The sequence below is a fragment of the Rhipicephalus microplus genome, chromosome 4 (assembly GCF_043290135.1).
Source record: "Rhipicephalus microplus isolate Deutch F79 chromosome 4, USDA_Rmic, whole genome shotgun sequence".
In the NCBI taxonomy this organism is placed as follows: Eukaryota; Metazoa; Arthropoda; class Arachnida; order Ixodida; family Ixodidae; genus Rhipicephalus; species Rhipicephalus microplus.
Window position 1 is genome coordinate 37263792 of NC_134703.1, and position 24489 is coordinate 37288280.

The 24489-nt window shown below is 45.2% G+C and overlaps 1 protein-coding gene across 5 annotated transcripts in view; it reads right to left on the reverse strand.

The window, feature by feature from the left end:
* Positions 1–9150: 9150 nt before the first annotated feature.
* The window catches only part of LOC119171886 (uncharacterized), a 75156-nt gene continuing 59817 nt past the window's right edge, over positions 9151–24489 (reverse strand). For 2 of the 5 annotated variants that reach the window (XM_037422756.2, XM_037422757.2), the window contains exons 2-6: positions 15973–16056; positions 15738–15838; positions 14025–14120; positions 13199–13372; positions 9151–11599 (exon numbers count right to left, since the gene is read on the reverse strand). In XM_037422756.2, the coding sequence (XP_037278653.2) occupies positions 11020–11599; positions 13199–13372; positions 14025–14120; positions 15738–15838; positions 15973–16056 (1035 nt within the window). In that variant the 3' untranslated portion in view covers positions 9151–11019. Of the gene's footprint in view, positions 11600–13198; positions 13373–14024; positions 14121–15737; positions 15839–15972; positions 16057–18983; positions 19508–23245; positions 23469–24489 lie in introns of those variants that run through there. The other 3 variants (XM_075892563.1, XM_075892562.1, XM_075892561.1) reach the window with 3 other exon arrangements.

The following is a 24489-nucleotide window of genomic DNA, read 5'->3' on the forward strand; positions in this document are numbered from 1 at the left end:
ACAAAAAGCTACATGCGGCTACGGATTGGCTTGTCTGTACTTCTAAACGCGTCTGAAAGCAACCTTAGTGGCCAGCATTTATAGAACACCTGCTTGCTTCAAGGAAGGTGGCTAGTTACAAGTAACATTAGTTAAAAGTTTCAACCTGCTGGTAGGATTATCCACAACATCTCTTGGCTTAGATGAGATTCGTTTCTGGGTTTTCTGGGTACTCTGGAAATACTATTTTTGCATCATTGTTTTGAATGACCCGACACAGGAGGAATAATTTGATGTTTTATTGGAACGACACAGTGAAGATAAGTGTAGCTTTGGCGTGGTGATTGTCGTCATGAAACTTGCTCATGCTGATTAATTGAGCCATGTGCGAGTAGCTGAATAGGACTTTTTTAATTGATGTTGAAACAAGGGTTCGCAGCATTTTAAAGATATCTGCGGTTGCATATCGAAAGATGCACGCCGCCGCACGACACTGGAGGAGCTCTGGGCAACTGGGGCAATTTCTTTTGCTCGGTTCCATCATCGTTCACTACCGGCTGATCCAGCTGATAACGGGGGTGAAGTACTGCTGTGGCCAACTAAGTGCGGAAATCAATAGCATAGAAAAACAGCGGTCGTTTTTCATTACCCGGCCTTCCTTAAGATTACGTTCGTCAGTTCGAAACGGCTCTTCATAATATGTCGAATGCGTCGTGGTCGGATGGTGTGGTGGACACTCTGGCAAGTGACTGAACGCTGGCGAAGAAAACTGGCTTGTGTGAAGTTGTGTGCAGCCCACCAGAAGACGGCAATGGTGAGTTGCGGAACTTGCGGATGCTATCTCAGGCCTTTCTCATGCAAAGTGATCATTTGGATTCGAGGAAGCGTGGCTGTAGTATATGCATGGTCACGTGTACTCGTTCTTTCCTCAACAAGTTACCCCAGTAGTAGGTGTTCTTTCGCGAAGTATGTAACGCATGGAAAAACCATGTTAAAGTATAGTTTGAGCACTGATCTCACGTGGGGTGAAGGTAAGGTCTTTAAGCGAAGGTTCGTCAATATCTTGTAAATGTATGGGGCTCACTTCACGCCCCCGTCCCCGAGTCACAGCTCCCCCCCATATTACGGTGATGTATAAGGCTGACTTTTCGCCCCCCCCCCCCCCTCGAAGGTGCATATAGGGTGGGTGCTCTTTTCCTGCCGCCCCCGCTAGTGCGCACGCCTATGCTGGTTGTACTCTCATGTTATGTTAACAAAGACTTGCTTGCGGCAGGGGAGGGGGGTTCGCCACGGGGGTCTTCAGACTTTGTTTTAAATACGAATGCATTTCTTAGTAGGGCTATGTCAGGCATCCGGCGTTGTCCGTGGCACCGTTCTCACTCTCTCTCTCATAGCAACAGCTGCGGGCGCGCGCGCTTATCATCGCCGCTAGCAACCGGAGCATATGGTGTGGGAGAGTGTAGAAGAGGGTAGGTGCAGTGCTTTGTCGCTCCTTCTCTCGTTGTTCGCTCTCTCTCCTCTTTGCGCCCCATTTTCCCGTCCGCTCGCGTCTCACTCTCGACCGTTCGCTGGCTGGGCGCCTCTTAAGAACATGCGGAAATGTGTGCTGAGTGCTCGAGATGACGCTGTGAAAAGCCAACGCCGAGCCGAGAACGCTGTTTGTTTTGTTCAAATCATGGTATATTAGGGGCGAAGCTCCTTATAGCGGCACCCGTTCGTCCCTCGTAGTCGTAGTAGTACTCGTAGTGCGTAACCAGTCTTACATTTTGACCTCCAAGGGGGTGCCGGCGAGAGATTTCTTCTTTGCGTTGTTGAACAATAAAACAAAAAATGGCAGCATATCCACGGAGTGAATGATGGGGAGTGGGGCGAAGCATTCGTCCGTCCATTCGTTCTTGCTTCCTGCCGTTCCTGCGTACGTCTGTGTAACCATCCATGCGTCCATCCACCCGTCCGTGCGTGCGTCTGTTCGTGCGTCTGTCCCTGCGTTCGTCCATGCATCCGCGCCTGCGTCCGTTCATGCGTCCATCCATGCATCTGTCTGTGTGTCCGTTCGTCCATCTATTCAACACTCCAAGTCCCACCATCTCGCATATTTTTATCTTATATTCCCCATATAGAAGCACCGCCATTCAGTGGACATTCCAAGGACTAAACGAAAGGTGGCACACGCACACTTTCTTACGGCTTGCGCTTCGGGTCTACTTCCCACCTTCAACCACCTTGAGTTCATGGTATATACTAGTTCACTGTATTCATGGCACTGCGGCCGAACGCTCGCTAAACCTTTCGAAAACCAAGGAGGTTACGCCCAGCGAGTATGACGTAGTAGCAAACTTTTTCAGTCAGATAGTGCTCAATGTACATGCCAATGGCTGCTAATGGGAAATGAGAGGCGGAGAAATCGGCTTTTACTTTCTTACGGCTCGCGCGTCGTATCTACTTCCCATTTTTAACCACCTCGAGTTCATTCATGGTATATACAAGTTCATTGTATTCATGGCACTGCGGCCCAACGCTCGCTAAACCTTTCTAAAACCAAGGAGGTTACACCCAGCGAGTATAACGCAGCAACCCTTTCTTGTCAGATAGTGCTCAATGTACATGCCAATAGGTGCTAATGGGGATCGCAGCGTGCGCGTTACCTAAAGGCCGAATGCTCCTGTCTCTCATTCCCCCTTAGCAGCCATTAAAATGTGCATTGAGCACTATCTTTTATTGTTCAACAGCGCACAGAAGAAATCTCTCACCGGAACCACCTTGGAGGTCAAAATCGTAAGGACCGCTATTTCGGGTATGTGCCACTGGGGGTTACGTACTACGAGGGACGCACAAGCCACGCCATAAGGATCTTCGCCCCTAAAATTCGCAGCGTGCGCGTTAACTAAAAGCCGAATTCTCCTGTCTCTCATTCCCCCTTAGCAGCCATTGGCATGTACATTGAGCACTATTTGACAAGAAAGGGTTGCTATGTTATACTCGCTGGGCATAACCTTCTTGGTTTTAGAAAGCTTTAGCGAGCGTTGGGTCGCAGTGCCATGAATACAGTGAACTAGTATATACCATGAACTCGAGGTGTTTAAAGGTGGGAAGCAGACATGAAGCGCAAGCCGTAAGAAGGTGTGCGTGTGCCACCTCTTGTTTAGTCCTTGGAATGTCCACTGGATGGTGGTGCATATGCGGAATATATGATGAAAAGATGCGAGATGGTGGTACTTGGAGTGTTGAATAGAAGGACGAACGGACACACAGACAGATGCATGGGCGGACTCACGAATGGCTGCACCGACGGATGGACGCATGGACGGACGCAGGGGTGGATTCATGGACGAACGCAAGGACGGACGCACAGATGGACGTGCGGACGCACGAACAGACGTACGCACGGACAGGTGAATGGACGCACGGATGGCCACACAGACGGACGCAAGGATGGACGGAAGCAAGAACGAATGGACGGACGGATGCTTCACCCCACTCTCCATCATTCACTCCGTGGATATGCTGCCATTTTTTAAAACCGTGCACGCTAGCTAGAACGGCATATCGCGTTTCTCGCGTCAGAAAAAACGCCACGTGCGGCAAGCGGCGCTATTGGCTGCATGGTGTAATAAAGATGGATTGATATGTGAGGTTTGACGTCCCAAAACCACCATATGATTATGCGAGACGCCGTAGTGGAGGGCTCCGGAAATGTCGACCACCTGGGATTCTTTAACGTGCACCAAAATCTGAGCACACGGACCTACATTTCCGCCTCCATCGGTAAAATGCAGCCGCCGCAGCCGGGATTCGATCCCGTGTCCTGCAGGTCAGCAGCCAAGTACCTTATCCACTAGACCTTCGCTGCGGGGCTAGTGTAAGAAAAAAAGAGAAAACATTATTCTTCTAACGCTGGCTCTTACGTGCGAAACGCCGTTATGGACGCTACGCAATGCATTCGCATTTCTTCACGACTCCCTTCGGTGAAAGGGGGGGGGGGGGGTATTTTCGTGAATGTTCGGCAACACCAGTTGATAGTTCTTACATATGTATTCTAAAGTAACTTCGTCAAACAATCTCCTGTAGTTAGTGAGAGATGCCGCGTGCGTTTATCTCTGCATATATCAAAGAGATCGACCTTGTGCTCACAATGTGGGTGCATGGACATCTCGCACTATGCGTATATGTAGTTGCATATTGTGTGCGTTTCAGCTGAGCTTGCTTGCCAGTGGTAAAGTGTGCAAATACTGAAAGCAAGCAAACTTGTTAACTGAAGAAAACAAAAAGATTGGTCGAGTTGGTTAGATTTCATGATAAATAGCTTTGAATTTTGCGGTGGATAAATAATTGAATTATTGGTCCTTATGCTCGAATTAGAAGAAATGGACATGGACCGGGCACGTAGCGCGTTGGCATGATAACCGCTGGTCTTCAGGAGTAACTGCCTGGATTCCAAGTGAGACAGATGAGTGAGAGGGAGACAGAAAGTCGGGTGGGCAGATGAGATTAAAATGTCTGCAGGTATAACGTGGCCTCACAATGTACAGGACCGGGTTGATCTTTTTGCGGAACATACGTGAGAGAGGCCCTTGCCTTGCAGTGAGCGCAGTCAGGCTGATGATGATGATGACCTTCGAAAACGATTATTTGATATTTATTCGCGCTGTATAGCGGAGAGCTTGTAGCATATGCGAATGCTTTTGCTTTCTGCCCCGCATGAAATGCATTCACAGCGGGCGAGATCGAACGTACAACCACGAACGCGACAGCGGAACGCAGTGGCCTACAAATATGCCTGAGAAAAAAAAAAGAAACAAGTGATTAAGACTGAAGAGCAGGAAGGTTAACCAGATTAATTGTCCATATGGCTACTCTGAGTTGTATGGAATGGTATGGACTAAGTTCGACAGTTAGTTAATAATTCTTCTTTTTACTTCTACAGCTACCACAATATGACCACAAGGGTTTGCCTAACCATTGATCATGGACGTTAGTCTTTCGAATGGCGACGTGTAAATAAGCGTCAACGTTGTTGCGTTCACGTTAAACTGTGATATAGCTGTCAAATATAAAAAAGACACCTGAATGTTCTCTTATATCAGTGTACAATGAACATTCAACGTGAGGACAACTTTTACTTTAATGCTATGACAGAGGGATCAAATGTTTTTTTTTCTTTTTTAAATAGCCGCTTCACTCAGCCTTAGCTTCGGGTAAATTCCAGAACGATTGTTAAATGCATTTTTATTTAGAAACGAGGAACAAATTCTACTAAGGTCTTGTTTCATGCTCCTCGAAGCGCAGGATTCGGCAACTCATAATGACAACAAATAGGGCTGATCACTACAACTGACTGCGCTCGCGTTGGTGCCACGATACTGTAGCGATGCATTTTCCCATTGCCGCGGGCGTGGTAGCTTAGTGGTCATGTTAGTGCCCTGCTGGGCTCGAGGACGCGAGTGTCACTGTATACTGGCCGCACGACGGAATTGTGATCGGGGCAAAATGCAAGATCACCCGTGCACACTACGGCATGCCTTACAGTTGTACTTTAGTTTTGGCTCGCAAAAACCTAGAATTTCTTCTAACAACGAAGCTATTTAAGCTAGTCGTAAGTTGTGTTGCCTGTCAGAGAACTACCGTAGTCATAAACGTTTTTAGAAGGCGTAATCATGTCGCTTTACCAAAGGTTAAGGCGCAGGCCAAGAAATTGTAGTGTAGCAGGTTGTAAAAAATCAGTAAACGGGGATTGTGTCGAAACGGCGTTTCGACAAGTGGATTTGTCTTCTTCCTGGATAGAAGAAATCATTGAAAAGTTAAGGAAAAGTATTAGTGATGGAAAACGACGTTAGCTTCAAGTTTTTCAGTGCTAAAACACACTAACCAGATGTGCACACATGACAGAAGTCAGTCGCATAGTTTCTTCAAGTGAAGCTTGCCTGTTTACCGGTCAATTATCTCTGCTCGATGAGGAACATGGATCAACTAATTGAATACATTAAGGACCACCTCCATGACAGTTACCAAGTATTTGCAGTTGATATAAAGGACTTATTTTATTCGATTTCTCAAACGCAGCGATTTCTCAAACACAACTTTGGGAGCAGCCAGTGCTCTGTCGGCTGCCATTGAGTATGCTACAGATGACGGCGCCGCGCGCTTTCAAAATGAAGCTTCAATCTCAAAGGGTCATTTTTAATAACTTTTATTGTTTTACTTATGTTCGACGTTTATCTGTAGTGACAACGCGTTATATACTTGCAAAAGAGGACGTGTTTATCGGTTCGTGTATAGCACCCATTCTTAGCGATTTATTTTTATCTGGTCTTAGCATTGCCTTGTCTACAAAGTTAAAAACGCCAAAGCGTGCAAAGCATTTCGCTTTGTTGATAGCTTCCTGTTTTTAACTGACTGTGCTCTTGTTGACATAGTTGCGAAGGATGTTTTGCACCCCTTGAAGTCACTTACGAAATCTCCCAAGGAGATCCTATCCGTTTTTTTTTTTTTGAACATCCGCTTGTTTTTTTCTTAGAAAAGCACACATGCTTATGGATATGAGCCACGAGCAAATGCCCCTTCTTTCTTTTGTCTGGGCGCACTCAAAGCTCATTATGAGAGGCATTGCTAACTTGTGTTTTAAAAATGCTCTCACCCAATCATGTCATCGCGAAATGTCGTCCAGTTTCGAGACTCAAAGCAAGCGTCTCACCCGGAAGCAAGGTATCCAATTCTGTTACAGATCTCTTGCCGAACGCATTCTGAAAGATTCGCGCAAAGAAAACAGCCAAGAAAATTTGGAGTGTTCCCGCTTTAGGGTAGGTGTGATTCCGTATATACACATTGTTTTCCACAACTTGAAGTAGGAGGCTCAGCGGGTTAACGTATGCGTTGACTTACCCAGATAATGTTGCTAACTGAGCCTGCGATAAGAAACGCCTTGTCAGATTTGTTAATTGGGAGTGTTGTGTGGTCTACAAGTCTTCATTATCACGCGGGAAGTACTGCATGGGACAGACTTAGTGAAGCTTCAGCGGGCAGACTAACAGCGAAGCTTCAACTGCTTCGCTCTTGAATGAAATTACAGGGAAGCACTATATGGGTGTCTGAATGATAGACTACGTGAAAAGAACTACAGCACGAGAAATAGACTTTCAGCGGGAGAGTTTTTTGCAGCGGACGCCTTCCTGTGCAATACCGCGTACTTCGCATGGCCTACGTCTTTACTGATTAACTGATAAACGCCAGTGGTTTATGACATTAGAAATTCCTATTTTAATTGTGCAATAAGTAATGCCACTTGACATACCTATGGACACGTCAAAGCTGCTCCACTTGTAGCGAGTCGTTAACTAGGCGCATAAAAATATTACGTGCTGGTTTGCGTTTTTGAATTAGCGTGCCATGATAACAAAAAGTAAGCAGCAATCAACTTTAAAAAGTGCAAATTTGCGCTGAATTGTTTGTGTTCAACGTCCCCAAATCAAGATATGATTATCAGAGATGCTGACCGTAGTGAAGGGCTCCAGAAATTAGGACCACCCGGGGTTCTGCACCTCAATATGAGTACGTGGATCTCAACCATTTTCGCCTTCGCCGAAACTGTGACCACCCCGGCCTGGATTCGGTCCCGCCATCTTTGGATCAGCAGTCGTACACTGTAACCAGTAGACAAGCTTCGCCACGGTGATATTCGGCTGCTGACCCGCAGGTCGCGGCATCGAATCCCTGCTGCGGCGGCTGCATCTTCGATGGAGGCGAAAATGCTGTAGGCCCATGTGCTCAGATTTGGGGGGGGGGCACGTTATAAGAACCCTAGGTGACTGAAATCTCTGGAGCCCTCCACTATGGTGCCTCTCATAATCATGATGGTTTGGGGACGCTAAACCCCACACATCGATCAATTATAACAAGTAGAAAACCATTGCAAATGCATATTCGGCTTCGTACAATTCGCTGCCCAAAACTAAGATTTGGTAATCTTCTTCCCAGCTTTTGTATGGAATAATGCTGCACTTTTTTTTGGTATCACTGTTGAGTGCTCCTGATTTGTGCTAATTGAATTCGCAGCAGTGTGAGTTTAAAGTTGAATTTGCATGCTTGGCATGAACAACAGCGTTAGCAATTTTTGTATGAGCACGGGATTCATGCTCGTTTGCATAACAAAAAGTCAAGGGTTTTCGGTGACTTTTAAGGCTATGCGCGTTAATTTTCAAGGACCACATTGTGAGAAACCCTGTTACCACTTGTTCAGGGGATGATCGAGGCCTGAAATAACTAGAATCAATCGAAGACCGGTAACTGTAACGAAAAACGGTGCTGGAACAAACGTCAAAAACACAGCTTGATTGACATTTTCTTTCTATAGAAAATTTTCAATTATAGTCTCTTAAGTTTCTTAGATTTGCTCGATATAATCTTTTACAATATTTCACAAGACGCAAAGTTTTATTCAGATGGGAAAAACGAAGGAACGGCCATTATGCACGCCTTATTGACGAGTTTTGATGTCAATATTCGCTATATCTTTCCGTTTGTTCTTGGCCGTCTTTGCTGTTCGACTTGATAATACATACCAGATGTCTCCGCTTTTTCTGCTTATGAGTCTGCTGTAGGTGTTAACTCCCAAACAACGGCTGATAGTTTCTTTCTCGTAATCATTTTGATGTCCTCCTCAATGCAACATTTCTTTTTTGTTTGTCATCCTCCAGACCTTTTTGGTTTCTCAAAATGCATGGTGTTGGTTCCTCGTAGAGCTGATGTTCTCAATTCTTTATTGAAGGGCACATTACATGTGCCACCTGTTACATTTACGGAGAATGCACTGTGAAAAGAACGACACTGTTTATTTAAAAAAAAACACAGAAAATTTAAGGATTTTCAAGGGTTTTAAGGACCTGCACGAACCCTGCAGCAATTAGTACCATTTTCGTGTATCTGCTTTGTCATTATTCCTGTGGGGTTTTCTTCCCCCTTATCTCTGAAATTATAGCAATAAATCCAACATGCTTTGCCGAGGTGCTACGCTCATGCGGGGTAAACGCGTTTAGCAAAGTTCAGACTACTGCGTATATATAAAAACTTACGGTTGGGATTAGTTAAAGTAGAGGTTCTAAAGCACTTTGCATATACCGACAACAGCGTAGGTAGTTAACACCTTGTAAGGAAACAACACGAATGAAACACGATAAATACTGGTTGCACACGCTAGAACTTTATTTGCACATGGAATGTATATGGTTAATACATTAAGTCAATGTGATGCGTAACACTTGAGAACAAAAAATGTTCTCGGTATAAAATGTGGCATGACAGATAGCGACTGCAATATGTATAATCGTTGCAGTGATGAATTTAAGTTATTTAAGTTAAAACTCAATACGTGAACTATGTACACAGATGACTGAAAACAATATGGCACAACTCACGGACCCGTTGACTATTCTAACCATCAAACAATGCGTCCAGGGCTTCCATACAAATATGAACGGTGTCAATATTTAGCATACGTTAATGCTATTGTCTTGTTTGTGTTTTCGAAAGCTCTATAGTGTTGAGTCATTTATGGAAATCAAAACCGACATAACGACGCCCACGACAAGCGCCTGTAACGAACGCGGTCAATATTGGCAGTGTACGTAATACTCGCATGCAGATAACTTAGCAGTCTGGTCAAAGAGTAGTACATCAGTGTGACAAAAAAAAAAACACACACACGCGTCATACAAGTTACATCTCTTACGGCATGCAAGTATTTGAGGTATATCGCTCTAAAGCACAAGATTACCACGTCTGGTGAGCATCAAACAGTACCACATGAAGCCTGACAAATTGTCAAGCTTGTCAAAATATCACAGCGAAATGCACAAGCGGCTAGAGCTCCTGCATTTGCGCGCACATGTCCTCCCGTCGAAGTCGATTTTCACACTAAACACGGTTATCGATCAGAAGCAAAGGATGGCACTTGTTACATATACGGCAGAAGCAAACGCTGAACATTAAACAGCTACCAATAGGCAAGAGTCGAAAAATGTCGCACCCATGTCCCGAGCGGGAAGATGTCAAAATATAAAGGTGCAGTGCCAATCGCTGAGGCATGTAGTCGTCATTCGTAACCTTCGAGGTAGTCGCGAGGTTACACTACCGGTGAGGTTGTGTGGACGGCCGCACGTGTGTGGTCATCCATATGGCGAAGCGAAATTGCGAGGGCATCGCAGCGTGCCCTTCAACACTTTTGTAGTGATGGTCCAACCACGATGATACACTAATGACACGTTGCAAGTTCCACAGGACGCAAGACCATTCTCGAGCAGAAATATGTGCGAGTAAGTAAAGGGAGTCCACACGTGCAACGCACGTCGCCAACTCTGTAAGAGAGCTATCGAGATCTACGTCGCATTTGCGAACACACGAGCCAGTTGTGGGCGCTGAGCATTCACAGTTCGGGCAGCTTCCTAAAGTGCGTTCCATTAGAGCCATAGCGTCGGCTCTAAGCTGAGGGTGTTGCGACAACCGAAGTGAAGGCGAGCCATTCACAACAATAAGGCGCTCTTCGCGTAAAAAGCAAGATTTCGCTTGCGGGGGAAAATTGCCGTTTTCGTAATAAAGAGTATGTTTCATAACCATAGTTTCCTACATGTAATGTCTACACTAAAGAGCCTCGCTGTAAATGCTACACATCGAAAAAAAAGAAAAGCTTAATGTGCCCTTTATTGGCGTTGCAGCCGCATTTTACGCATGCGCTGTAGCAAGCACTTTTGTTGCGCTATAGATGCTCCTAAAATGCCGATGGATGTAGCTAATTCCGGGAAGAAAAGCCGTAGATTCTAGGGGCTGGCTACAGCCCACGAACAGCCAAACGCATCATGTGAACGGCACCGCGTTATAGAGTGCTAATTTAGAGTGATGAGTATTCGGTGACTAGAACCGAGTTTCAGGCGTGGCAAGTCAGACCCACTGCGATCGTTCAGCGCTCCCGATTAGCTCGCGTGTTTGCAAACGCGGCATAGACCCGTACAATGCTCTGAGCAATGTTGCGCGACGTGATCGGTTGTGCTCGTTTCAGGAACTGGACGAGCGTTCGCCAGCCAAAGAGGAACAAAAAGAAAGAGAAGCCTTGACGTCCGCGAAGGCGGCAGGAACCGGCGGTGACAGCGTCACGTTGCGACGTCCGTACTTCTCCCTGTCGATTATCTCGATGGCGCTCGAGAATGACACGTGCTTCTTCAAGCTGCTGCCCATTGTCTCCAGGCACGAATCGCTGGCGCTGGTCCGCAGCCTCAAGACACTGGACCGAAGATCTGGGCTGGCGCCTTCGCTGTGGCAGCTGTCGAAGGTGCCGATGCCCTTGTTGGTATCCGAAGCCGGAATGGGCGTGCTCGTACTGGGCAGCGGACAGGGAAGGCTCTGTAGAATGCCGCTGTCGTCGCTCCTGTCCCAAGATGGCGGATAAAGTGTCGGTGTGCAGACGCAGATGTTGGAGCCGATGCGAAGGTGGCAATGGCCGTTGCCGCTACAGCACTTGGAACTGTGAAGCATGGTGACGCTGCCAGACTTGCGGAGGATTCCTCGGGGTGCGGCCGTGGCACTGCCTTCCGTGACGACTTCCTCGGCTGCGGAATTGTACGCACTGTCGCTGTTTCTTGCAAAGAGAGAAAGAAAAATCGAAGAGAAAAAATGTTAGAGATGTCATCCCCGAAGAAAGTCGTCGACATCGTCTAGCTGTGAGAACAAGGTCAAGTTATATGGTCGTGCTGAAAAGCCTGCGGAACAAACGAGCAACGTAAAAAGTGGTGCCTAACCGACACGTAATGAATACGTCAAGTCGCTCTCTTAGGACGTGGTTGTGTCGATACCAAATCCCTTCCATTTACAATAAGTCACCTGTAAAGATGCAGCTGGGCTTTGTAGCCCCACTGGATATTCAAGAACGAACACCTGTACCACCTACATAGAGCGTGACGCGCGGAGTACTTGCGAGCTTTGTTCAGTGTGGAGCTATTACCCTAAACGTGGCACCCGATAAACCCGTTGACGAAAAGTTTATACTGAAATAATGGCAGCGCAGACTAAGGGTACGTAAAAGGAGGAGACAAACGAGCGGAGACTGAAACTTTGTTTATTCACCGAAGGTAATGTATACCAGAAAAACAGAAAAATTGTTTCTGGATGACATGATCACGGTGGAACCTTCCCTCTTGTATTTTCTTTTCCTTTCGAGTTTTTCTGGTATATATTACATTCGGTGAATGAACAAAGTTTGTCTGCTCTCTCATTTGTTTTCTTTTGCGTTACGTTAGTTTGTGCTGCCAATATTTCAGCGTGAATCTATACCAACTAGCCCGCTTTTGAACCCTTCTGCTTTGGTTTCTAACTTCAGCGTTCAGTATTTCAGACAGATTGTGTAAAGATTATCGCATAGCAGGCTACACGTGCTTTTGTGTGTGCATGCTTGTTGCACGGAGTCTACATATAGCGTCGAAGCTATGCATTGAACTCAGTATCGACGTTGCCAGAAACGCATTCTTTCGCATTGCTATATTGTAACCCTGCCGAAAGAAGAAAATGCGTGTAGTTTGCATGCGAAAGCGCGAATTCGAAAAGAATAGTGCACAAACTTTATTCCGCTGAGTATTTTCATTAAGGCACAAAAACAAACGAAGATTCATTTGTGACATAAAAGTCAATCACGCAACCCGAAATTAGCATATAAAGTATACGTTGACATGCATGCGCAGACCTAGTCATGCGGCACGTCCAAGTGTCATCGCGCTCATATTCTTTTAGTGCGGGTGAGCAGATGCTCACCTTTGTCTAGAATTTTGTGTCGGTGAAACAGTTAATCGACCACATTGTTAACCACGCATGAAGACTCGTCTTTTTAACATAATCACAACAGACCGAACAGGCACTGCATGAATGTTGCATGAAACCACGCACACACACATGAAATGAAAATCGTATGCAGGAATCCGAGATAAAGGCGCACACATTGTCACTGGCAGTCAAGAAAGTTCCAGCACAGTTTTGGGAACTGATCACGTGGTGCATTGATCACACCGCTGGACGCGATGACGTTTTTGATTCAGGGCACTGCGGTCACTATAGTGTAGTTTGAAAGTCAGCGATCTCACTATACTTCACACCTTGCACACAGCTAAAACAAGAGCGCACAGTTCGGTTTTCCGACAGTCTGCAGTGGGCATAAATTCAGAGCCGCGAAGACGTATGGTCCACCTACCCAGTCTCTTCAAAGACTTCGTCGTGCAGTGCGAGCACTATGGGTGGTTTGGTCTCTGGTGTGTAGGCGCCTTCCGTGCCTCTGACAACGTCTTCGATTTCCTTCATGGTCAAACTAGTCTGGATGAACAGGTGCAGGCTCTTGTTGGAGAGGTAGAGTGGCTCTGTCAGAACCCTGCATCAACAAGTGATACGAATGATAGGATTGATGTCAGTTAAAACGCAAGAGAGGAAGCGTGTGAATGCTTAAAAAAAGAAACATGATTGCGGTCACGTCGTCGAATGGTTGGCGACAAGCAAGCGATATAGGTCCAAGTATGTATGGTGCTAATAAGACTATAGAGAAACTCTCATGCTCCCTTCTGCATTTGCCTAGTGTGACTTCAAAGTGAAAGCCATCTTTATTCTTAGTCGGTTGTATTGTACAGGTAGAGCTCTTAACGCTTTCATGCTCATGCTTCTGCCTAGACATTCCGTCTACTCTCACTAAGTTTCGGCACTCAGTTTCAATCGTACTGTGCGTGTCTTTTTCTTTGGCAACTTCATCTAGTTCCTGGCAACTCGAATAAGCCATGCATTCTACCAGTTAGCTCCCGTATTGCAGTTGTACTTCTAAGCGTACCGTCTTGCCATTTTTGTGATATCTACTAAGCGAACCGCTGCCATTTTGCCATGACAGCATGAATGTGAAACTTAATCAAGGGAGCTGATATAGCAGCAGTTTGTGGAGTGCTCGAGGATTGCGAAGTTGTGCCAAAAATTTGAAATATAGGTAATGTGATGCGCATGGAGATGACGTTTTCAGAGGGTTGGAGGTACAAACTTACTCTCGCAGGAAAGTCTCGAGTCCTGCACGTCGGTTTTCTGTAAACTTGTCGTCGAATCTTTTCAACAGTGTCTTCGATGGAAGGCGAGGCGGAGTCCTGGAGAAAGAAAGTAACGTTAGTTGCAGGTAGCCATGTGCAACGGCAGAATGGCATTTGTAGATATTGTAAGCCTGTGAGCATTCGAGCTCTAAGATAAGCTACACTAAAGCATCCCTGTGTTCTTTCACCAAAATTGCAAAACAGAAACAGAACGCCTGTGTTCGTATCACATAGGAGTGGTCAGGAGGGGGAAGGGTATTCAACTCATCTCCCCGAAAATGTTATATATATATATATATATATATATATATATATATATATATATATAACCACTTTTGTTTCTTATTTACATTCTATTGGTTCTAATACCCTCCCCTATACATTCCTTGGTATTACTGTCTGTTAGATTTCACTAACATTGTGTCAAAACACAGAAAAACGAGCCCTTAGGTATACACTTCTTTTCCTTCCTTCTCTCTCTCTCTCTCTCTCTATATATATATATATATATATATATATATATATATATATATATATATATATATATATATATATATATATATGCGCACACAAAACGCACATACGAATTTATATAAAGACTGTTTAAATCTGACCCCTGCCATCCACTTGTTCCCCTCTCCCCCACCCAACAAAAAACAATTCTTACACCCAATTCGCATAAGAAGAATTTCTTGTAGTTCTCGCACATTCCTAAAGCGTATAGTCAGACACCATCATCTCGAATGTCACAAATAACGGTGCCCGAATCGCGTCAGGATAATTAGGTGCTAGATGCAGCTGTGCACTATATTACGTAAGAATAGACATGAATGATGCTGTGCGCATGCTACAAAGAGCAATCTGGATGCATTCTGGCACCAAAAGACTGTCTTGAAGTAATTATAGTTCATCATCTTTTTCATCAACCTGACTACACTCACTGTAGAGCAAAGGCCTCTGACATGATCTACCAGTTAACCTGGTCTTGTTCCCAGGCTGGCTTTAATGGCTCGATTACAACATACGCGACCGTGCAAAAAAGGGAGATGATCTTTCGTCTCCCACATGGCTAGGGTGACTAAAATACTATACAGGTCATTGACCTGCATATTTACACTGTACTGTATGCTAAAAAACGTGATTATTCCTTCACTAACGTCATCAGTTTTACGAAGTGAATTATAAGCGAAGTGTGACGGCTACATTCCTAGTTTGTTTGTGGGAATAGCTTCGCGACTATAGTATACGTACCGCTTACGTTTCGTAATGTTATTGGCGAATGGGGCTAATGAGCAAGGCAGCGCGCAAGTCGAGTCGGTTGTATTTTGTTCCGAAGGCGCCGCAGTACCCGCTGACGCCCTTTTGCGTCGTATTTAGTTTCTGGTCTCCACTCGTTGGAGGGCAGAGCTCTGACGCGACGCGGCATATATGCCGCGTCGTGTTTGGTTGTATATGTATATGATGTATATGTGTTCGGTTGTTTAGGATAGGCCTGATAAGTCACCGATTTAATATGGACAGTAAGCCCGGCTAAAAACGAACGCGCACATAGCTCACCGGAGTTCGTATGTATGGTTTAAGCTGAAGAACACCGCGAGATACGAATGCTGAAGAGCTAGATAAAAGGCGAGCGATCTGTGGAGGCAAGTATTCGAAAACAAGTCTCGGACATACAAGGAAGGCTGCAATTCCTTGAGTAGGCTTTTCAGGTGAACGAACTCCGAGTACCTCCTTCGAACCGTCGAACGGGACATGGTGAAGCAGCTGTTGTTCGTCTGCAAAAATAACATCACAATTCATTGTTGGATGGAGGTGACGTGTTCATCTTTTTACTTATGGCGCATTTAAGTAATTCTTTTACAGTGGTTGGGCGAAATATCATTTTCGAGCTAGCAACATGACTGCTTACCTCAATAGAAATGTCATATGACGTGTAAACATCCCCTTTTACTTGGTGGACGATGGGGTTTCGCACGTTCACATCCAGGAAAGTCTGCAGAAAAAAAAAACGTGGTGTATGAATCAGGTGTTCCGAATAACCACCGATGTTTGTTGCTGCAGCACGTGCAGAAGTATGTCAGAACAGGAAGGAAAATGAAGTTACGAAGAAAAAATTCATACAATCAAATCTTGACCAATCCCCCAGAGAAAGTATGAGCCATAGAAGATGCATCATTATCATCATCATCATTTACGGCAGCATCTCGCCATATATGTAAAATCAGACGTATTTCATACATCTTCGCAACCTGTTGCAAAATGGAAAAAAAAAAGTTAAATTATATTTTTAAATAAAAATGCCTGGCCAGTCATTGCACTTATTTCGAATGCCAAAGAGTGTAATAGTAGAAGCACGTTAAACGACCGTGCTTAAATAAGAAACATTGGTGGCGTGTGGAAAAAAACAACAAAAAGTTCGTATAAGTGTTCACGAACATCCATCGCAGTGCAGAAAAGTGGCTTCAAAGTCGATATTTTATCCTTAACAAATTTAATTAGTAACTCGCAATGAAAGTCTAGCGTTGGGCTGATTAGCAGCAAGCAGGCGAAAAGGCACATTCACCCGTAAGATTTAAGTAAATGTTAACCTGTAGTGATCAGAAATATTATGCAGTGCTTACTGTGTTTTTTTTTTGCAAGCATAGGCTAGAGCGAACTAGCTCAGGCCGACCTCTCTGCCTTCTAATAAATTCTCACTCACTCACTTTTGCAAGCATATTTCGTTTTTTGGAACTCAAAACCCAAGAACTTACTCTCTTGTGCACCAAAACACGGAAGCAACGGCTTCCGTGTGATAAGAGATTATCAAGCACCAGATAAAAAAAAAACGCAAAGTGTTTGCGCGTCAAGAAGCGAAAGGTGTTCAGCAAACCGCGCGAATTATCGTATCTGGTAAAGTTATCAGTGTTCTGAGAGCGCACACTCGAGCGCGTCTGCTCGGAGCCACGAAGCAATGACGTCGAAGGGAGTTCCCAAATTCACATCACGTCCGGCAAATTTTCATCACACTGATGATTAGCACATTGTCGCTTAATAGTGACAGTGTATAGGAGCTATAGGCACTGATCCTTTATCCGCTAGGCGGCAACACCGTCCTCACGCCATTTTGAAGGTCCGTTCGTAGCGCCGCCCCGCTGTGCATGTGTCTGTGCGCAGGAGCGGTTTCCAGAGGTCGCTGTGGTCTTCCAAATAGCCGTACGAGACTTGTACAGAGTGCGTGAAGAGAGCTTTTTGCACGTGCGGCGAGTGCATGGACCTACGAATTAATGACCCCGTCATTGGTGTTAACTTGCCGATGACACCAAGTGCATACCGGCTATTGGTTTTCAAGACGTGACTGCGTCGAATTGAAAGAGAATGTGCATTCTTTACTCTCATTTATGCATGATGTAGTTGGTAAGCGTCACCTTCTTCGCAAATGAAATGACAGAAAGTGCAACTGATACTCTGAACCGACAGCTCCAAGCAACGCTGTAGTCCAACCCCACTTTTCTGTCTCATCGCAGTGTGAGACCAACGTTTGTTATCGTGTGGCGTACGATAGTTAAGGTCTCCGAGTACGTGATAAACAGACGCGACATCACTAGATAGCTACAAAACTGTAGTGTTTGCCACCTAAATGAAATCGATGCTGCACTCTCATGAGAGTTCGTACTGCCAACGGTGACGAGAGACACAGTTAGCTAGCACACGGTGGCATCTGTTTCTGCAGGCCGACACTTAATATGTGATGTAAAACAGTGGAAATAACTGTTACGAGAACAACTGCAGGTATAAGGTCTCTGCAAATCTTTCACCAGTGGCTACATGCACAACACGCGCTCAATAAAAGGAAATGTAACATTACACATCCTAAAGCCAATCGAGAGGCTCAACTACATAAGTTCACAACGTAAAAAAAATATCACCGAGGTTTTATAAACGTGGCACCAACTATGAATAAAGTCGCTGTCATTTACTGTGGTCAAGGAAAACAATTGCGAAGTCGCGTTTTCCAGCGGGCACACCATTCTCTAGAAACCGAGAGTTTAGAATTGCTCCGCAAAAACGCCTGCGATGAGACGGAAGCACGTGCGGCAACTCAATCCGACCGGCCCGCTGGCGCTGCGGTTCTCTATAGGCGTTTCACTGCACGTCGAGAGGAGAACTTCAGAGGGTGTTTCACTCGTGACCCCGGCCACTGATCGTCTTTCTCCGCGCTCGAGTCATTGTCGAACGACAGCCGATAGCAACCGGGAGCGAGTGAAATGCACAGCTGAATAACTCACTCAGAGCCACTGACTAAATCTCTTTACGGTGTCGTGATACGTTTGTTAATTCCATAGTACGTAACGGTGCTACGAAAATGCAGCCAGCGCTATATACTTGAAGGCGCCGAAATTTGCCCGTTTGAAGTTTTGACCGCTTTCACGCCTTTCATACTTCGTAGACACGGTTGCCACCAAGGGATTTACGTCACCCTTGTATGTAACACCTAAGCCTGGCGAGATAGCAAAGTACGCGCACATATAGGCTCTAATCCAGAATGCATAAATCTTAGTTTTGCGTCACATTCACGTGGAATAAAATAGAAAACAAATAGCGTAGCTTCCTTGCACTAACTCTCGTATACAGCAACTAAAAAAAAAAACCAATGCACATGTTCCTTAGAAGTTTCGCTGATTGGCTTAATATGCTCAGGTAAGACAAAACAATGTAGGCTAGCTTAGTGCACAGGAGTCGTGAAAAGCGAACGTCATTGTGCTGAATGCATGCCACGAAATGAAAAGCGAGCGCTACGGTTGTAGGAAGAATCGCAATGCAGCGAATGAAGCCACCACGTGCCGGCGGAGCCTTTTCCGTTATGCAGAACGCCGTTGCATAAACTACTTCCGCATGTTTAAACGGCACTGACGCGAGCTTTGCCAGCTGTTTTCCTACCTGTCTGTCGTAAAGTATGACGCTGGATGAATCGTACGCCTCGCTCCCGCTTCTGGACGAGACGCTGGCATCGTCGCTGATGTTTAAAATGCTACTGTTGCTGCTGTCGTCGCAGAAGTCGTTCGATGAACTGCGCGGCGGCTTGAGGATGCCCTTGCGGCGTCTAGAAGACTTGGTCTTCTGTACTTCGCACAGGCAGGGTGCTGCTGTTAAGTGCATCTTGGATGGCGTTGGGCTCTTAAGAAACGGTGTATTCGAGGACGATTACGGTCTTCGTTCTTACAAGACTTCCCCAGCGGGAGGCTTGCTGTCTCGGCCTTAGCACCTTTGGCGCTCTTCTTTGTAAGCAGCAGTTCTCCGATAATGAGGCTGTTTAGTATAGGAAGCGATGATTTGCCAACGCGGCTTGAAGCTAAGAGAAGGTGCAGGCTCGGGGGTGTATACGAGGGGGCACAAGTGCGTTCTTCGGAGGGGAAGAGCCAGTCTTCTATCCAGGAAGGAATATGCTCTCTCTGCGCAACGATTAAGCGTCTGGAGCTTCGGTTCAGTAGCCCTCGACTTTTTACGTCCGATCGGCGGAGCATGGAATGAGGAGAGGGTGAGAAGAGAATGAGAAGAACAAAGAAGTTGTGGTTTTTGGGGAGGAGCACTCAGCGTGGTGAAAGCTTATCCTGATCTGCACAAGGAGAGGGAGCAGGGGGTACGTGAGAAGCGAGCTGTGATAGAGACAGTTCAAGAGAAGAGCCGTTGTCGAGAAGCGATAATCGGCACGGTCCATTGTTTTGGAAGGACGTCACGAGCCCGATTGCTTCACCAGACTCGGGGCTGTGTGCTTTTTCGCGCGTGGCCGATCGCTTGAAAGTCCAGATGCTCAGATGTCATTCTCTTTGCTCCAGGGCCGAATAGGTGGCGCACCTAACTATGCTGTCGTGTTTGATGCATGTCACGAAATATTCTCAGCCACTGCTATAGAGTAATCATACTGCTTTGATATGGTTGATGCAGTAGATATCCTGATTGCAAAGTTTTGTCCAAAGAATGCATGGTGAATGATCAAGGACTTCTTTTGACAAACGCATGTTGGCATGTTGGATTGTTAGTACCTATGTCGAGAAGGTAACCTTGCTTGTGTATTTCAGCGGATGCATTAGTTGATGTCGCTTTGATGTGGCAAAGTATTATCCGTTGATCAATTCCTTTGTTCATTTTATTTGCAATAGAAAAAAATATTGCGGGAGACTAGGACAAGAATAAGCTGATTAATCTTTAAGCAAGCTCTAGAAGTAGGGACAAGTCACCAAAGGAATTTAGAAATTGTCTTGCCGAACGTAGCGTATCTAGACGTCTTGAGCGTGCTCACATAACCTCATTAATTAGCATGCCGAATAAGCTCGCCAGTGGAGTTCAAGACATATCAAAAAGACGACATGACCTAGAAATGGAAAAGAACAGACAAACAAAGTATGTTGATCTTCCCATGCACGCACTTGCGATACTGCAGCAGCTGCGCAGCGATTAGAAGAACAGTTTTTCTTGCTTCGTGTTACAGAACACTGCGATAAAGCATCGCTACCGTATGAAAGCACTCGAATTATGTACCGTGTTTAAACAGTCTCACCATGATTCCAAAACTTCTCTTTCACAAAGAGAAAGAGGGAGAGCATGAGTTGAACTGTTTAACTTCATGTGGATCATAGGAAGCGCTTTGTGTTCCTCTCGTCTATGATGTCAATATGCTTTTCACACTTGTCTTGAGTGATATCGCCAAGGGTCCTTGTATAGGGGGTCCATAAGATATTTTTTTCTGGTTGAGGGTGCGGTAAAACAGAGCAACATTCGTTGTCTGAGACTGAACTTCTAAATTCCAACTGAGTTGGGAAGTATCTTCCTAGATGACGTTTGCTTGGGTCACGTATCAAGCCGATAGCATGATCACTCATACGCAGTAGGTGGGATAGTCGCTGGAGTTCGCTGGACAAGTTGTTTACTGGATGGTTAAATGATTCAGTATAGTGCTGTGCTGTTTTTTGTCGACAGATTATTTACGTATTCTTCAAAAGGTATCCTAAAAGTGCACAGTGCGGGCTAGAAGACTTTTATAAGAACAATAATACAGTGTTTCGCTCCTATAGTTATACACTCAATTTTTACTATTGATTCCAGGGGATGGCAGAAGCGTGCAACCAGATTTTTTCCCCTCCCAGTCTCCTATGAAACGTGATATTAAAGTAGCACTGTGCATTCTACTGCAACTACGCGTGTAGAGTTAAGGAAAAATATAAGTTCAAGACAACGAAACATGTATCCGTCGAAAGGCAGGCGGCAACACTCTTATCAGGTAGCTGATTATCAGGCTTCCGTGTATCATTCCGTATATCAAACTGCAACGCAAAAAATATGCGCCCTTTAAAATGCCTTATTGGCCGTTCAGTTATTAGTCATCCGGCTGTTTTTCTGGTTCGAAGGTTTGCGTCAATAAAATCGATTTTGTGCGCCTATATCATTTATATATGCGAGCCAAATGCATTTTGCAGCGCCGTAACGAAATGTTTACCTATAGCAAGCTTCTTTTGATTATGTATGACTCGGTTTGAGAGAAGTCAGTCACTATGCTCTTTAGACGCTCCAAAAACGTATTTAAAGCAGTATTTTTTGTGGTTGTGTTTGTGTGAACCATCGAATGTACATGTTCTTTCGACGTCATCTCATATCCATGTTCATGTAAATGACGTCTGTTTTGTCATCATCGTTAGAGTATGTCTAAGAAGGAAATGTTCTGTTGAGTGTTATTGACGTTTGTGGCAATAAATTTTTTCTAAAGAAAACGAGCCTTGCTTCAATTACGTTAATTCACCCTCTCGCATTAACATTGGTCGGAGCATGCCATGCTTGTAAAACATCCTGTGCAGTTTGCCTGCCGAGTTAGTCACTCCAAATGAAATGCGTGACGCACCAAGCAACCTTGCAGATAAAAGTCCAAGAAGCGCGTCACTAAAAATTCTTGGTTGACGAAATATATTAAACGAATGCTTACAGTGTTAATATATTCACCCCCGTATTCAGAAACGCTCCTCGACTCAGATTCCGTCCTTCACTTGACTTGAGTTGAGCACTGCGCCGCCGCTCGACCGAAATTGACGCTGCGCTACTCAAGAATCGCTGCAGAATATTGCCGATATGCAGTGACTTGGTCTGCCAAGAGAGGGCACTCCCATCGAATTTTTCAAGTCGAGGAGAGTCCTTGAGCGAAGGAGCGTTTGTGAATACGGGGGTTAGAGTATCAACTAAGCAGTGGATAATTTTTGGTTTTCGCCGAAATTCTGGAATGTAACAATTTCAGTTTTAGTTTGGGTATTTCCACTCTCTGCTGCAACGCGTCGAGTGCCGACGCTCTATTTTCTGCTTATCTCTGTGATGTTAGCTATCGTCAGAGCTCGTGAGTCACAGATTACCTGCGCACTTTGATATTGCCATACCGCCCTTCAGTGGACGAAGGAAAGTACAGATAACGATTTAGCGAAAGCTGACCGATTCCCACTCTCGTATCATGCAAAGCGCTAAGCTACACATAAGTCAAGGACCTTTAGCAGCGGATAAAAAAGGATCTTGTGTAGTAGCGCTTTCGTTTCAGCTCAAGTTCATAAATACCGTTTGCAGGGCGCTGCGAATATACTATGTATCTCTGCAAAGGCTTCAGGTTGCAGCGGCCCTTACGCTGCCAATTACCTGTAGTCTTGGCGATTGAAAACAGTCAGCCAAGAAAGTGTACTACGTGGTTGGTTTTATGACAACCTCAGGTACTGGTCAGGGGCACTGTAGAAATGATGGGTTGAAAGTCAAATCTACAAAAATTGCATATTTTTGACGATATGCAACAAGTTTGCCGGTGCTTCAACTAAACAACAGGATAATTTACTGGATTTCACAACACCCACGAACACGGTAATCTGAAACACATCTATAAGCTGTAATATTGCAAACGAGTACTGTTGATGACATGAACACCACACGCCGAATACCAGACGTGGGCGAATCATAAAAGGTGGTTACGATTCACGTTTATCGCGGGCACACCTAACTGTCGCTAACCTTAACCCACGTACCGTGAAAGCACGTTTAAAACCTTGTGCGAACGGACTGCTAATATCAGAAAAGTACTGGTGTGTCGGAAGGCCTGTGCACATCTTTCAAAGGTTCGACGGTCAAATAAACAACCACAACATTTCTAGAGCAAAGCAGTTTTCCGAAACCAGCTCCTGTACCGTTGTTTGAAGCAACTTCCGGGTCATGTCGGACGCCAACGCCGTGCATTCTTGGCTGGCGCACTGGAAATTGCTGCCGTCCGGGCAAAAAGGTTTCAGCACGAAGCATTCGTGGCGTCCCGTCGCCATTTCCAAAACGCGATGCTCCGCTCCGGTCCCTCATGGTAGGCGGCGCCTGCGTTTCCTTTGCCCCATCGCTTCCTTCTTTCTATACGACCTACGGCTGGAAGTACGCACTGTGTATTTCACTGTGGTGGCCGACATGTTGCGAAATATGGAGTTCATATTTAACAAAGCGCCAAGGAAGTCGGCGAGCTTTTTTGCCCGTATCCGGCGATAAAAGGCTTCCGAAGAACGTCACCCATGCGGATGTTTGCTAAGCGCTAGGAATTGGGGCGAATGCGTACATAAGTATGCAGCTAAATTCGAACAACGTTCGCGACACGTGTGCTTAGTTCAAAGGTTACAGCGGCCAAGATCTGTTGGCAAGCGCGAAAGTGATCATGACGCTGGGCGCTGAAGCGGAAAGGTATATCTGGGAATTCCATACGTCACATTCATATCATCACACTGCAAGCAACCTTTGATTAAGTAGTTCCAGCTCATATTACAAGATAACACGTTTTCATGGTTCCGGAACGCGATAATTCACCCGCTGCTTAGCTGCTACATCGCTATGCACCCGCTCGGCAATACGTATACCGTAAAATCCTGAGCAAGCGCCCCACGAGGGCGCATAAAAGTAGGATTCCTTGTACACGAGGACGAAACTGACAGTTTTAACTGATTTGTGCGTATATATATATATATATATATATATATATATATATATATATATATATATATATATATATATATATATATATATATATATATATATATATATATATATATATATATATAACGCCAGAACTGCGTGGAACGCGCAGTACAGTCACAGCGAAAGCTAGAATAGTGGCCTTTCTGAGCCTTTTGATCTGTGCTTATTCTTAATCTTTCTCTCTCTGTATAAATATAGTTCTTTCCTGGTCTTTCTATTTCTTTCTTGCCTCTATTTATTGCTTTCTCTGTATTCCATTTTCTGCTTCTCCTTTTTCTTCCTTTCGTTCTCTCTATATAGCTTTCTATGCTAAGCTTTACTCTATCTCTCTCTTCCCTTTCCTACGTCCTCGAGGCTGTTCTATGTTCTGATAGTGAGCCTGGATAGCCGTGTGGTTAACACACCCGCCTTCGAACCGCGGGTA